This window comes from Lepisosteus platostomus, chromosome 7 (genome assembly GCF_059453375.1).
Source record: "Lepisosteus platostomus isolate fLepPlt1 chromosome 7, fLepPlt1.hap1, whole genome shotgun sequence".
Lineage (NCBI taxonomy): Eukaryota > Metazoa > Chordata > Actinopteri > Semionotiformes > Lepisosteidae > Lepisosteus > Lepisosteus platostomus.
Genome location: NC_142617.1, coordinates 7250891 through 7265447, shown reverse-complemented (window position 1 = coordinate 7265447; position 14557 = coordinate 7250891). Strand labels below are relative to the sequence as shown.

Genomic DNA, 14557 nt, shown 5'->3' with positions numbered 1-14557 from the left:
ATGACATTTCTGTAAAACTAATGAACATGGTGGAGGATGAAATGTGAGGAAAAGGTCTTTGCTTTGTCTGAGTTCCTGATCTTCTGTTCTCGACTTCCGCCGCTGTGTGTCCATGGAATTCCTGCCGTTTTGCCTTGAGGTGGCCGTCAGAATTGTTCTTATCAGAAATCTATGGGTTTTTTGACTCTTGCCCGATACAATGTGGGTAATTTAGTCTGTCTGGCACAGCACTTACTGAAGGTTGAAAGCAGCATTGTGTAGCGCCTCAGGGTGCAGAAGCAATATGACTCGCTCCACTGCTGCATTCAAAAGAGATGTACAGGAAATGACTGGTAAAAAGTATGCTCGCAGGCCGAAGGCTGTCTTTCTGTGCATGAAGGCAGCGTCCGAAAAGTGCTTGGGCAGGTTGGTAAGAAATTCCTGAAGTGTCTCAGTCCCGTGTTGCGCTTCATGTTTAAATGGTCTTTTCGCAGATCCCTCGGAGAAGGTCAACATTGAAGTGCTGAGTAAAGGTCCGTTCAAGGAGGGGGACAATGTGACCTTGAAGTGCTCTGCTGATGGAAACCCCCCTCCTAGCAGTTACAGCTTCTACGTTAAGGCAAGCTCCCTTTCTTTGTCTATTCTGCCCATGGGATCTTTATTATTATTTTGAGCACAGTCGTTATGTGTTTTCACATTGGCACAGAGGCTGTGGTATCAGCTTTAGGGGGTAAAGCTGTTGCTTGAACAGCAGATGTCAGTTTAGGGTAATTTTGTGCTTCAGAAAGACCTTGAAAACAGTTTCTCACGCTGATAAAAAAAAACCCTCCACCTGCGTGGCGTTGTATTTGAAATTCCTCATTGCGTTTTGTCGACACAGGGCAAGAAAGAAACCGTGCAGAATTCGAACACGTACACTGTGACCAGCGTGAGGCGAGATGACAGCGGAGAGTACAAATGCTCTCTCGTTGACGACGACAAACTTCTGGATTCAGCCAACATCACTGTGCACTGTGAGTTAGCGTTGATCGCTGCTTGATTGATGGTTTAGAGGGAAGTAAACAGGAAAGGATACAGAAATCTAGAGCCTAGGATTAACTAACCCCACCCACCACCTACTTCATCAGATGCAGTTTCTGCCCTTATTTTGAGCTTTTCTGAATTTCAATAGATTGTCTACACAGTGAATCATTCTTCAGTGACCAGGCGAGCTGTTTTCAAAATATTGAATGTTGCTCTGTTCCCATACAGAAAACAGGTGGATAGATTCCAGACGTTTTAATTACTGAAGGTTAATTACAGGAAGGTTTAGTTTTTTTTACTATTTACAGAATTTTGGACTGCAAACTAATTAAGAACATGATTTAAAGGAGAGTGTCTTAAAAAGGGATTGGAGGGGGGACGATCGATAATACAGACTCTGGGGAGGGGATGTTTGGACCATTTTCTCCTTGCAGCCTCTTGGCAAATGCAGATAATTCTGTTGTGTAGACACTTGCTGAAGACTTTGCACAGCCGTGCGTCTGCTCAATATCATAAAACCAAAATTGTATCGAGATGCACAAAGCTAACTTAATATTGTTCTGTCAGTGGGTAACTGGAAGCTTCTGGAACGCATCTTCAGTACAAAATGAATTTAGCTTGATAGCCTTTGTGACCGAGTCCCAAAAATTTGAATGGGGGGAAAACTGAGAAACTTCGACACGTGAAACATACGCAGAGGTCTGCGACACTTTGATGAATTTTCCCTTAAAAAATTGAAAGTGTTGGATTGGTTTAATTAAAAACAGTGTAAGTAGCTGATAATTCTTTTTCTTTTCTCCTCAGACATGGATGCAAGCCTGAGCCCTACAGGGAAGATCACCAGAATGCTTGGTGAAAGTATAAATGTGACACTGGTGAAACAATCCTCTACAGAGGTGAAAGTTTCTTGGATGAAGGTAGGAGCAAACCAGAATGTTATTAAGCACCCTTAGTATTGTTAGTGGGGGGGTGCAGTGTACTCCTAAAACAGTAGTACAGTTTGTGAGCAGTGTACATCAGCTACTTTCAGTGGAATATATTTTCGGGTATTTTTTTATTGAACCACATCATAAACAATGAAGACCATTGTTTAACGAGGTAGAAAAGTGACACTTCATCAATCCATTTGCACCCACAGCGCAGGGGAAGGTTTTCAACATCTCTCTCCTAGCTATTATATTTTGTATAAATGAGACCCTCAGGCCCATGGGGTCTGGCGTGATTAAGGATTTTACAGGCCACTTTTCAAGCAGTGGTTAATTAGTACTAAAAAAAAACAGGTCTTTTGACTTAATTAATTAATCTGAATAAGATCACATGTTGCATGAGAACCAGCCCTGTAGGCTATGGTACGTTTCCGACTGGAGTTGCCCATTTAAGCAATTAAGATAGACCAGTAATGGGCAAGTCTTAAGAAAGTAATTCAAGTAGGTAGCTGCGTCGGCATGCGTAGGCTGGAAAGGAACAAGTAAAGGTTTATTCCATGGTGAAAAGAAACAACGTTTTGGCTGTGGAGCCTTCTTTGGGAGTTACTTTATATCATAAGATGTACTCTGTCCCCAAGAGCACCTCTGCAGCCTGGAAGTGCGGCAGGATTTTGTTACGGTGGTGAATCGTTGGTTTGCTCGTCATCTCTTTCAGGACAGCGTCAAGATTGCTGAACCCAAGCTGAACAGCCTGAAGATCCAGGACGCTGGCTCCTACGTCTGTGAAGTTTCTGCTCCTAGTCTGCAAGGAGTGAAGAAGACTTTTACTTTTGACCTCACTGTTGAAGGTAAAATTCTGATTTAGCCTTTAGCTTTTGTGGAAACCAACATTTTCTATAAGCAGTGTGTTTCAAGGTAATATAGACCATGCATTTTGCCTACAGTACCTACAATACAAGCAGTCAATGACAGAAACACATTAAAAAAAACAGGTTACATTCTTAAACTCCACATTCTTAAACTCCACATAAAGAGATGATATGGTGTGCAGATTTGTGAACCAAAGGCCTTATGGAAACAGTCTTGGTGTCTTCAGTATAAAGCTGTGACTCATGTTCTGTAAAACTGACCAAACTTCTTATTTTTTTCCAGCGAAACCATACATCTATAAGCTAAACAAACTTGTGGCCAAAGATGGCCAGCAGAAGGTCCTGACATGTGAAGCTGAAGGTTCTCCTAAACCTACTGTCCGATGGAATGTCAATGCCACCTCTGTGAGTTTTTTTGAATCCTTGGATTTAGTGATTTAGTAATGGATCTTAGCCTATAAGCAAAGAGATTGATTCATCCTCTTATAGACAAGACACATGGGTAGCTAATTCACGGAATGGAAGGTCAGCGACTGGCATTCATCTTCAATATTAATATGCTGGCTGTGTTATGAAGACGGGTCTCTTTATGGACATGTTTGGCCTCTGGCTTCCAGTCAACATATCTGCCTTTTGGACACCACCACCACAGGGCGGTCTGGTTGCTCTGGTCTGCAACTGTTTACTGAAAATAATTTTCAGTCTTCGTTCGTCTGGGCTTTTGTATGTTATATTTTTATGGATTTAAAGCAGGACCTGCAGTTCACTCAGTTTGAACATTTAACTTTCTATTTTGTATAATATTTGGAATTCTGGATATAATTTATATAATCAGGTGAGCCCGTTTTTTCGATTTCTTTTTTTCTAATTTAAAACAAGTAGTATTTCCCTCTCATGAAAATATGAATGGTTGGGGAATTTGTGTATAAAGTGGATTCTTAGTGAACCAAATATTTTGTGCTAATGAAGGCTTTTGTGCTGAAATGTTCAGTTTAATATATTTTGGCTTCAATAATGTCTAATTGACTCCACGTTTTAGATTGTATGCCACCTCCATGCCTTTTGGCTGTGTGTTCTTTTCATCTTGTTGCTTTTTATGGGTTTCAGGTAGAACCTGCAGTTCATTCAGCTTGAACATTTAAGAGTGCCACTCGCAGACTAGTTCTTTACTCTTGCATTTGGATTGTTGCTTAAATTGAATGGATGTTGTCTTCTGGATAGAGCGTTGCGGTTGTGAATCTATGCCGTTTCTACAGTTGTTTGTATCAAATTCACCTTGACGTTCTTAGTGAAATGAGCAGACTCACATAGGTAGTCAGAGCTTTTTTTAGTCTTTTAAGTTCTTGTGGCGGTTTTGATGTCGAAGGCACAATAAGACTAGATAAGCAGAAGTATTGCTGTCAGTTCACTCTGTGGACCACAAGTCTACTTCCTTTCTGTGACTCAGCTCAGAGAATGCAGAAATGAAAGCAGTGAATCGTGAGGGTCACTCCATTCACCCCCTGAACAGCAGTGTGGAGGGAGGCTGGGCTGATTTGTTACAGATGCCTGCCTTAGAAGATGCTTTTTCGTGGCCTTGCCCCATCTTAATATGACTTCTCATGACTGGGCTTCTCATTTTTTCAGATTAAATGAGATTTGCTGTGGGGGGAACAGCTGGTGATGTTTCTCAGCATTTTCATCTGTACAATAAGGGTGGCAAAGCTTGTAATGGGGTCCAAATGATTTTCAAAACCCATAAATTAGGGATTCACATGAGGAGTGCTAGCAGGTGTCCTATAATGTTTTTAAATATACTTTGCAAAAATCAGTGCATTTTGCAGTGGAAGATAATGCGTTGTAATTAAGGTGTCATAATGTTGAAATTAACAGAAGACCTCTGGGTTTGTTTGGCCAGCACTGGGTGTGGTGAACAGTTGAAATGGAAAAAGCAATCCTGAACCCTAGACCTTTTGGAAAACAACATAAGATCTTGAGTGCCCTCTGGTGGATGCTTGGGTACATTACTCTTAACTTGTTTAAGTCCTGCGATCACTGTTCTCTTGCTTTTCTGTATTTATACAGTGTGGTACATCATCATTTCCATAAAAGTAGACAGCAGTGGCTTTGTAACCTGTTGAGTCTGACCTTCATTTAAATTGGTTATACATTTACAAGAGTTGAAACGAAACTTGGCATTAAAAAATAAGTTCTGTGTCCTTTTCATTTTGACTGTACAGAATGTGAGCTAAAGCAGACACTGGAGCTCTCCTTTGGTGCTGATGTGCATCTGTGTGTCTGTTAATCTGCAGGAGAATGAGAGGTATGTCAATGGGAGAATCGTCCACACTATCACCATGTTCCCACTGGGAAACGTCACTGTCACCTGTACAGTGTCAAACAAGTTGGGAAAAGACGAGCGGTCCATCAACGTCTCTTCCTGTAAGTAATCGCCCCTTTCCAAGTGTGGTCCCCTTGGCTGGTGAAATTCACAAGAGCCCAACAGCAGCCATGGCTAGAAGGAAAAGCCCGATGTCAGCCCGGTAGACTTGCAAAAACAGCCAGCTCACCACAAACTGTCCTGTAGAGGCTTCTCATAGCACTGAGCTGGCAGAATGGGCCTGTACTGTGACAGGGTGTCTCATGGCGCACCAACACGAGCTACTTGGGGGCATCAAATGGTCTTCAACAGCTTCTTTCAATTCGAGTCATCCATTTTCATTTTGCGCACTTTTTCTTGTGGCTGTTAAATCACATACTGTACATAAACAATCTGGTACAGCACAGCACCATCAAAATAAATATGTATGAGTCAAAACGGGGCATTCACTGTACTCAATGTTTCTTGTACATTGAAGAATGAGAGTTGCAGATGTGAGTAATTGAACTCTGACATTAGGTGATTCTCTAATTTATTAAGGGTAATAAACTGATTGGTCAGCGACGCTGCTTTTAATTCTATTGCACACTCATTCATACCAGCAGGTCTCTTGCTTTGTTTCTGTAATCTCTCGTTTGTCTGTGCCGGGATGCTGGGCTGTTTCTCCCCTCTGCCTCCTTGCTTTCATTTGCTACTCTTTACCAACCACTTCCAAGAACTGCCTTGTTCGTGAAAAAGCTTACAGATGCCCGAGTTTTTGAATTCTGGCCGACACATCAAGGTGTTTTTCCCCTGGGTGAAACGGGGACAAACGCAGCCGGTTTTTTTAAAAATAATGCCTTGCTTTAAATCTGTTAATAATTCAAGCCACACTTTGCTGATTACAGATCGGTTTTTAAATCCACAGCTGATGATGATGCATGCATGATTTATTTTATCGATTGGAAGTTAATTTCATTTTATATCTTATTTCAGTAATTAATGATGATGAGGAAGAAAAATCAGGTAAGTTTTTTTTATTTTTGTTTTTCTTTTTACCCTGAAATGCATAATGTGCCTGTGCTGAAAGGTTACATCTTAATTAGAAAGCGATCTGTAATCTATCAAAAGTTCCAGGAACTGTAATAAAAGATGGCATGAAATCCTTACTACATAATAAACATGGAAAAAGTTTGAAATATCCATTTTTATTCACTAAGAGTAAAACTGTTGTCAGATTCTAGACAGCAGTAAGATGGTAAGCTACAGTGTGCCAGGCATTACTATTTAATTAAAAGTATCCCAATTAAGGAGGTCACCACTGGTGTCCAGTTGATTTGAAAGTGCCTAGCAGCCCGACATGTTGACAAACCCTTCAGTTTCATAAGACATCTTTTTTTTTTTAAAGTGATGCCCAACTGTTTTGGTAAGAGGGGAAAACAGATACAGTGAATATTCTAAACAATGGAGGGTTTGGACATACATTTGTACATTGTTCATTATGAATGCAGTATGTTGCTTTAAACATTTCTTGCCACTTGCCATCTTCGATAATCCATTACATACAATATTTTTGATTGCGTAATAACGTCAGTAGTTGTTACTCTGCACGTTGTCTTCATATTATTTCTGAATGTCTCCTTTTAAAATGTTTGACTGTTCATGGAGTTGACTCATTCAGCTTGCCATGATGCCATTCCAGCGAGTCTCAGATTGCTGCTTTCTTAAGGGAAAGAGACCAGTACCCAGCAGCATGTTCAAGGCTCCTTTCAGGACAGTATTCACCATGTTTCTAATGAGTGCGACTCGTTTGCAGACATGTCAGAAGACACAAACGACCAGGCCAAGCTGATTGTGGGCATCGTGGTGGGGCTGATTCTGGCAGCTCTTGTTGTTGGGCTGGTCTACTGGCTTTACATGAAGAAATCAAAGTAAGCTTGAAGTTATCTTGGCAAGCTTGCGAAGTGTACTTTTTGTGCATCTTTACAGATAACAGTTAAACAAATGGTAACATGGTTAACTATACTGGTATTAACTGGAATTAAGATTTTACAGCTTTTATCCTCGGGAGGAATACTTGTATTTTTATTTAACTTTTAATATTTTGTTCTTGGTAGGGCGCAGCTTAGCATTAGTTGAACTTTTGTGAGATTTGAGTTCACATGCTTCAGGTCTGAAGTTTCGATTTGTCCTACATCCTGATACACGATGGAGCATCAGGAGGAGAAAATTCCGAGAGGACTAAAGGGTGTGAGCTCTCTTTCAGGCAAGGAAGCTGGAAGACGGGAGAGAAAGAAGCTGGAACTTCAGAGGAAAGCAAGAAGCTAGAAGAGAACAATCACAAGGTGGAAGTGTAAAGACACAGGAGTGATCAGGAAGGTCAGGACCTTATCTGTATTATGGAAAACTGTTTGAGGTACATTTACTGTACTGCTGTGTGAAGTGGGTTTCGAATCCCTTCTCTCGGGGATTGTGTGGCAGAGTGGACGAACAGTAGTCGCCTTGAATAATGCGATTATTTCAGTTTGTTCTTTTTTGTGTGTGTGAGCAGTTGCCTTTCTTCTTGTTGTAGGGAAGGAGGAGTGAGATGCCTTTCACATTGGACTTGCTGTCTGACAAAAACTTATCAGAAAGCCATTTGATTGGACATTGAGACCATCCTTCAAGCTTCTAATGCACAGCACATTCAAAAGGAAAAATTGAATTTTAAAAAGAAGCCAGATATGTACAGCATTAGCTTAAGTACTTTACCATCGCCTTTTAAGAAAAGACAAATTCACTAAAATTGTTGTATATTGTTTTCTTCAAGTCTGCACTGAAGACTTTTTCTTGTGTTCCTGGTGAATGCTTTTGTTTTATACACTGTGTTGGTTCAGTGGGTTTCTCATTTTTGTTCATTTGTTTTTAGTACAAAATGTAAATTCTCTGTAAACTATTTAGGCCTATAGTATATGTATTTGAATTTCATGGGCATGTAGAAGGACTCTGCTGCCACAAAACCTCAAGTTAATTGTTTGCCAATTTTCAGATGAGTTAATGCACATTGTTTCTTAACTTTTGGGGTGTTTTGGGCTGACATACCATGTATATTTTGATGGAGAGTGAAGACTTCACTGCTGTTTCCACGTATGTTCCTGTACTGTTAAAGTCTGTATTGAGTCTTTGTCCTCATATTTATTTTAATTGTTTTTTGTAATTCTAGGATTCCCTTGAAAGTTTTCTTCACCTTACACAAGAAAATTGTTAGAAGCTGCCCAGTTCTTTTTATTCTTAAAAGCATAAGCGCTTTAGTCAACTCAAGTGCAGACAATGGGATTGTTTTACTCGTGAAGAATCTTAAACTGAGACCTCGGCCCCTTTCTTTATTTTATGGCATTTCTATGTACTTTAAAGGCTATGATTGTTTATGGTATGGCTGCGCTTGCATTGTCACCGATGATTAGAGGTTGTGCTAGGTGTTTCATAGATTACACTGTTTAACGACTGATGCAAAATGTTCTGTGTGGAATCGTGTAAGGACTTGATTTGTTAAACAGCTGCTGATAGCATTTACTGTACAAGGCTGTTACCCTTTTCCTGCCCTTCATTCTGCTAAAAAACAAGTTTCTCTAGCTCTCGTTATGGACTTTGGGTCCGCTTCTTCTGTATCACTACAATATACAATGAGCGTTGATATTTTATTGTTTTAGTAATGTTTCTTCACCATTCAGAAAGCATGATGTAAACGGTTAAGTGTTTGTACTTTCTCTGCCCCTTCCCCTACACAATGATATGTAGGTTAGATTTGAGTGGGGGGGAAACAAGGCAGTACTCATATTCCAAACATTACTATGCGTGTCTACATAGTTGAAAGAACTCCACAGTCATGACACTGGATTTGGATGCTTAGCTTGTGTTTTTGGCAGTACTATATTTATACTTAAAGGAATATTTGAGTCTAGCGGTGCTTCAACTTTAAAGTTTTGGAACTGCTTTCATTTTGGCCCTTAAAATTCAACACTTTGGCTCTTCAAAACGGTACCATAAAATGGAGGAAAGGGTTAGTTTGAAATGGAACATGTTAGAAAACGCAGTTTTAAGTTACTGTTTCCGAGTTACTGTTCTGAAATGTTTTTAGTCAAAAGCTAGCTGTTGGTACTGGAGTTTTTTCTTTCATGCATTTTTTTTTATTTGGTAAGTTTTATTTTAAAACATCCGTTCAGGTCAGCAGTGAAACCAAAGAGGGTGAAAAATGAGAAGGCCATACAAGTATTGTAAATATGACTTTTGTTTTTTTTGTACTTTTGTTTAAAATAAAGTGTACATTTTGAAGAAAAAAAAAGAATAAACTCCAGAAAAAAACAGTACTTGGGTTCTTTGAGGAATTTTGCCTGTGTGTTTTTGTAAACTTCTTCTGCACCAAGGATGTGCCAAATTTGGATGTTTAGTTTAAATCCTTTCCTGACTGACATGTATTGCTTTGAAGAGGGGTGTACATTTCAATCCCACAACATGCAGGTGTCACCTCCAGACCCTGTGTACTTCAAAGTAAGGTTACATTTATTCATATTGTCCATTGTCGACTGAGTTTATTCCACCTCAGTTTGGCTCCAGGGCAAAGAAGGAAGCATTGAAAAGTTTCAATACAAAGAGAGCAAGATAATAGACATCACTGGAAGCATTTTGCTAACTCAATATGTATAGTCAGTGGCAGAACAGAGCACTATTCAATTCTGAGTGTTATATTTTCTAAGACAAAACTGCCTTAATGGGTACTGTACTAATCTGCCACTGATATGAAAAAAACTTCAGTGAAGTATTACTGTTTTCAAATACCTACACCTATTTTTATGCAGCTCTCATTGCTGCATAGAGTGCAAGTTTTTTTTCAGAATTGGAGTAATGTGTGAGAAACATACAAAAAGAATTCAAAAGGAGGACTACTCCATGTGAGGTCTTGTGCACAAGAATGTGCTTTGTCTAAAACATTTCAAATGCATTGTTCAGATAGAACATACCCTAACATACAGCTATTTTTGTTAGCATCTCTCCATTACAATGATATTTCTGTTCATAAAATGGAAAAGGCAAAATGCCAACATTTCCCAATTCAGAACTAAAACAAATGGGAGATTACTATACTTTCTCTGCTTTTAGTAGAATGACCTCATTTGTTTTGGGATTTTGTGTTGCCAAAGTGGCTCACATTAATGACAACTGGTTTCCTGTACTCCCTGTTGAGCAAAGGTAAAACTGTTTTTCCAGCAAAATATATTTCTTTTACCAGTGAGGCAGAGGGATCTATTTTTCCATTGACCATGAAGCAGGAAGACTGCAAATGCCACCACCCTCCAACTCATTAAACTGTTCCAGAAGAACCCCAGTATTTTTTAAAATATTTGTCCCTGAAAGATATGATCCTTGGAAAGCAAAGGACATTCCACAATCCCACAAGGCCTGTCTTTTGTCTGGAATAGGAACTTTTCACGAAAAAGCCTCCAAGCTAACCAAAACAAAACTACTGGTCTTCACTCTAGAATACAAGTTTCCCTAAACTGTAAATTAACAGCTCAGTTCTTCATCCAGAAAATGAAAGACCCCCACGCACACGTTTTGGATGTTAATACTGTTTTTATAAAACATTTTCACAAGAACAGATTAAAGGTTACTGAACTGTTGAAAAATGGAAAAATATCTAGAGAATGCTGTAATAAAATATAAATTAATTGCACACATCACTGTTTTACATGTTAGACAAGGCATTTTTTTGACAAATACTTTCTCCTTTAAAAAAAAAGCACAAAAAGAAAAACCTCTTTACTGCAACCTGAAATCAACCACCCTTCTTTAGGATGGCAAGGATGGACTTAAACCAGTTTTGGACTTTCAAGTTTAAGACGCAAAGAAAAAGAGAACCAGTGCAAAATAAAGCTTCAAGTTCATTTTGTAAAACCTGAACACAGGAGGAAAGAAATGCAACTGGTATCACAAGAGCAAATTCACATTGTAATAAATAACAGGGAACATCAAGGCATATGCAATGTAAGCTCATGCCCAAGGCTCTTTTCAGATCCTGGTTAAACTTGTTCACATGAAGCCCTCCCAGAAAATAAGCATTTGTGTGCCAGATAACTTTCACACACAACTGGGATGTATAGCCTTATTAACTTACAAATGGCAAGAGGCAGTCTTGCCCTGCATTAAGAATTAGATTGGTTTTAGTTCAAGGTACAGTTAACTGCCATTTCAGTTTTTGATTTTTAAGATGCACGTTTTGGGAGGGTTTTAGTCCACACCATTTCTAAGGTAGCTTGACTGGATCCGAAGGGAACAAATCTTCTGTATTTGGAAATCGGCCCTGGAACAGACTTGATTACACTCCAGTCACAGTGGGGAAGTTCAACAGATGCAGCTGGATTTTCCATTGTAAAATACTCTTACCATCATACAGTTTAATTTGCAAAGAGGCAACATGTGAAACGTTTCTGTGATAAAATAATTGGGGGAAAAAAAATCATGGAATTTTAGAAAACACCCTCTCCTGTGTATTGTTCAAAACCAAGGCTAGCCTACCTCTACAACTAATTTGCGGCATAATGGATATTTTTTGGCACATGAAGACACCATCCGTTTTGCTGTGGTCAAGTTTTTTTGTCCCAGTAGCTGACAAAATAACTAGAGGCAATTACCAACACCTGTCTGTGGCTAGAACTATAAAATGCAGCTTCCTTTCCCATCCAGTACGAATACATTCAAGACTCTTCCTTTTGGAAACGGAAGGGAAGGCCACTCGTTGTAACAGTGACTAGAAGAGAGCAATATGGACGATTGCTAAAACTGTTCTTAAAAAATGTACATTCAAATAAATTCCTTCCAGAGGAACAACAACAACAAAAAAAAAGGATAGCATTTGTAAACCACAAACTGCCAGGATGTAAGTTTTAAACTCAACTTCAGTCTGCAGCAGAAAAGCCATGCAGAATCATGCCAGAGAGCGATCCAACAGACCCACGACGTCGCAAAACAGCAAGAGCATTTCACTGAGGGCTGTGAGGCCGTTCCCCATCCCTGCTGTGACGAAGCCGCTAAGACACACCACAGAAGAGCACGTCATCTGCACAACGCGTCATCAGAATGCGAATGGGTGACAACTCAAAGGACTGCTTCACACACAGCTTTGCACCCTAGTAAAGAGCACGTTTGCCGACTTGGAACATTTTTAAAAGGTTTCACACAAAGTGTTAAGCCACTGGACGACTTTGGGGAAACATCCTTTTTCTCCTTTTCACAAAATAATGCACTCTACATTCAGAAAACGAGTTTGTCTACACAGAAAGAGTTTCTCAGAAATAAAAAAAAAAGATTCAGTAGTGAAGGCCACATGCGTTTGGATTATTTTTGTTCCGTTTTTTTTTTGCAAAGTTCGGATGATTGAAATGAAACACAAAGTCCAATAACAAGCATGAGGGCTTGGGAGGGGAGGAAAACAATAAAGAGGTCGATGCCCATCCTGATCTACCCGCTAGTAAACCCCAGACGGGGTGCGAGGACAGAAGGCGGGGGGGGCTTTGAATGCTGTGGCAGCAGCAGAATGGATCCACGGCACAGAAACAGACAATTGCCTGGCAACAGGAAACAAAATAACAGCCCTAACAAGCCAACCGCACGGCTGCCATAGAGACCCAGCTGTCCACTGTAAACAACAAGCTTTTCACAGGTTTAATGTTCGAGGAGGAGTAAACTTTATTTTCTTCAGTTCAACCCTGATTCATTATGGCTAAGACAAGCAGCTGCGCATTGCTCCAGTCTCCGAGTAAAACAAGCGAGGTTTCGGTTCATCTTGTTTTCCTCTTCCGTCTTAGCCCACACCCGACACAGAGGAAAGCTAGCAACGGCAACGAGGGCACTTCTCGCCCCCCATCCAAATTCCTCCGGCGGCTTCGAAGTCCTCGTTCTCCCTGATGGTCGAGCCGGGCCTACAGGTTCAGTCTCGGGGCCACCAACGCAAACTCGCGCAGGATGTTGCGCGCCACGTCCACCTTGTTCTGGGCAATCATCAGCGCCCTTTTCACGTCCTCAAAGGAGTACCCTTCCCCCATCAGTTTGGCGATTTTGGCGTCGTGCTCGGCGGCCGTCTCATGGCTGTGCGTCTTCCTCTGGTGGACCTCTGGGGGGGTCTTGCGAGGGAGCGGTTTGGGCGGCCTGGCTGGTGCCTGTACACTGTCTGCAAGAACTGCAAGGAGAGATGCGATCTCACTCCAGGCCCCACAGCACAGCCAGGTGCAGCAACCATTCTTATCATTTTTTTGACAAATATCGTGATGGTTTTTGTACATTCTGCAAACTGAACAATCTTTTTTTTTTAATTTGGACCTCATGCATGATTGCGCAGATTCTTTCCCCAGAAGCACTGCTAATTATATTGCAAACAAGAACGAGATACAAAAACACTGACTGACTTCTGATGCCATGTTTTTTCCGACACGGACAACAACGTCCAAAATCTACTGTGCAATGGCAAACGGGTTGATTTTGAAAATCATTCAATTCAAATCGGCTTGCTCTCTGTGCATGCAGCAGCCCGGAGTGTGATCGGTACCTGTGGGGGGCAGCTGGTCATACTCCTGGGAGATCCTCACCGGGGGCTTCATGTTGTCTCCAGTCAGCCTTCTCACTGGAGGTGGCGGAGCTGCACCACTGAGCACGTCGAAGAAATTCTCTGCGCATTCAACACAAACCACATGGAAATTGCATGTCAGTCACTCACAAGGTCCATCCATTTTGCAAAACCTGGCAGCCACTGGGTGGAAAACAGGACACACCCCCTGGATCGATATCCATCTCAGGGCAGACACTTTATGCACCAGGGGAAATTTAGAGACACCCATTAACCTAGACAGTGTGTTTCAGGATTGTGGGAAGAAAACCAGAGAAAACGTCTGTGGACAGAGGGGGAGCATTCAAACTCTACCAAGAAGGTGTCCAAGGCCAACTTCAAACCCAGGACCCAACAGCTTAGAGGCTGCCAGACTCTCCTCCTGGCCACCTCACTCAGATCATTTCCTATTTTCTGCTGTATCGGTTTTGTGAAAATTAGAAATGTGCTGAGAAAACATTCCAAAAATGTAATAACAAACTTTGAATTCACAGGGCAATCTGCCGATATGGTTTGCATTTTTTCATTCAAAACAGCAGAGAGAAATAAAGGTAACAGAAAAGAAACGGTAACTTTCAAACACAACCAGAAAAAAATACATGAATAAAATCAGAATGCATTTTTTTAATGCTCTGGAATTTGTGTGACCATAGAGTGGAAATAGCAGACAATGTGGACGTGAATCACTAATTTAGGCTTCAGAGACATAAATACAATAATGTACACAAATACCAAGAAGACAGTTGGTATGTTAAAATTATCGTTCCGGTATCTCAAACTACTAGTT

General features: G+C 40.6%; 2 protein-coding genes and 1 long non-coding RNA gene across 6 annotated transcripts in view; 2 read left to right on the top strand and 1 right to left on the bottom strand.

Annotated features, from left to right (window-relative positions):
- Positions 1–9481, top strand: part of alcama (activated leukocyte cell adhesion molecule a) — a 56159-nt gene extending 46678 nt beyond the window's left edge. Inside the window, exons 7-16 of one of the 2 annotated variants that reach the window (XM_088638949.1) lie at positions 474–598; positions 860–992; positions 1807–1919; positions 2644–2776; positions 3081–3202; positions 5089–5218; positions 6132–6161; positions 6952–7066; positions 7402–7514; positions 7708–9481. In XM_088638949.1, the coding sequence (XP_088495075.1) occupies positions 474–598; positions 860–992; positions 1807–1919; positions 2644–2776; positions 3081–3202; positions 5089–5218; positions 6132–6161; positions 6952–7066; positions 7402–7492 (992 nt within the window). In that variant the 3' untranslated portion in view covers positions 7493–7514; positions 7708–9481. The remainder of the gene's footprint in view (positions 1–473; positions 599–859; positions 993–1806; positions 1920–2643; positions 2777–3080; positions 3203–5088; positions 5219–6131; positions 6162–6951; positions 7067–7401; positions 7515–7707) is intronic. The other variant, XM_088638950.1, reaches the window with a different exon arrangement.
- Positions 1–14557, top strand: part of LOC148658048 (uncharacterized) — a 283796-nt gene that overhangs the window by 100218 nt on the left and 169021 nt on the right. The gene's annotated exons all lie outside the window — the stretch shown is intronic.
- The window catches only part of cblb (Cbl proto-oncogene B, E3 ubiquitin protein ligase), a 77701-nt gene continuing 73869 nt past the window's right edge, over positions 10726–14557 (bottom strand). For all 3 annotated transcript variants that reach the window (XM_088638945.1, XM_088638946.1, XM_088638947.1), the window contains 2 exons: positions 13714–13833; positions 10726–13347 (listed from right to left, as the gene is read on the bottom strand). In XM_088638945.1, the coding sequence (XP_088495071.1) occupies positions 13091–13347; positions 13714–13833 (377 nt within the window). In that variant the 3' untranslated portion in view covers positions 10726–13090. The remainder of the gene's footprint in view (positions 13348–13713; positions 13834–14557) is intronic.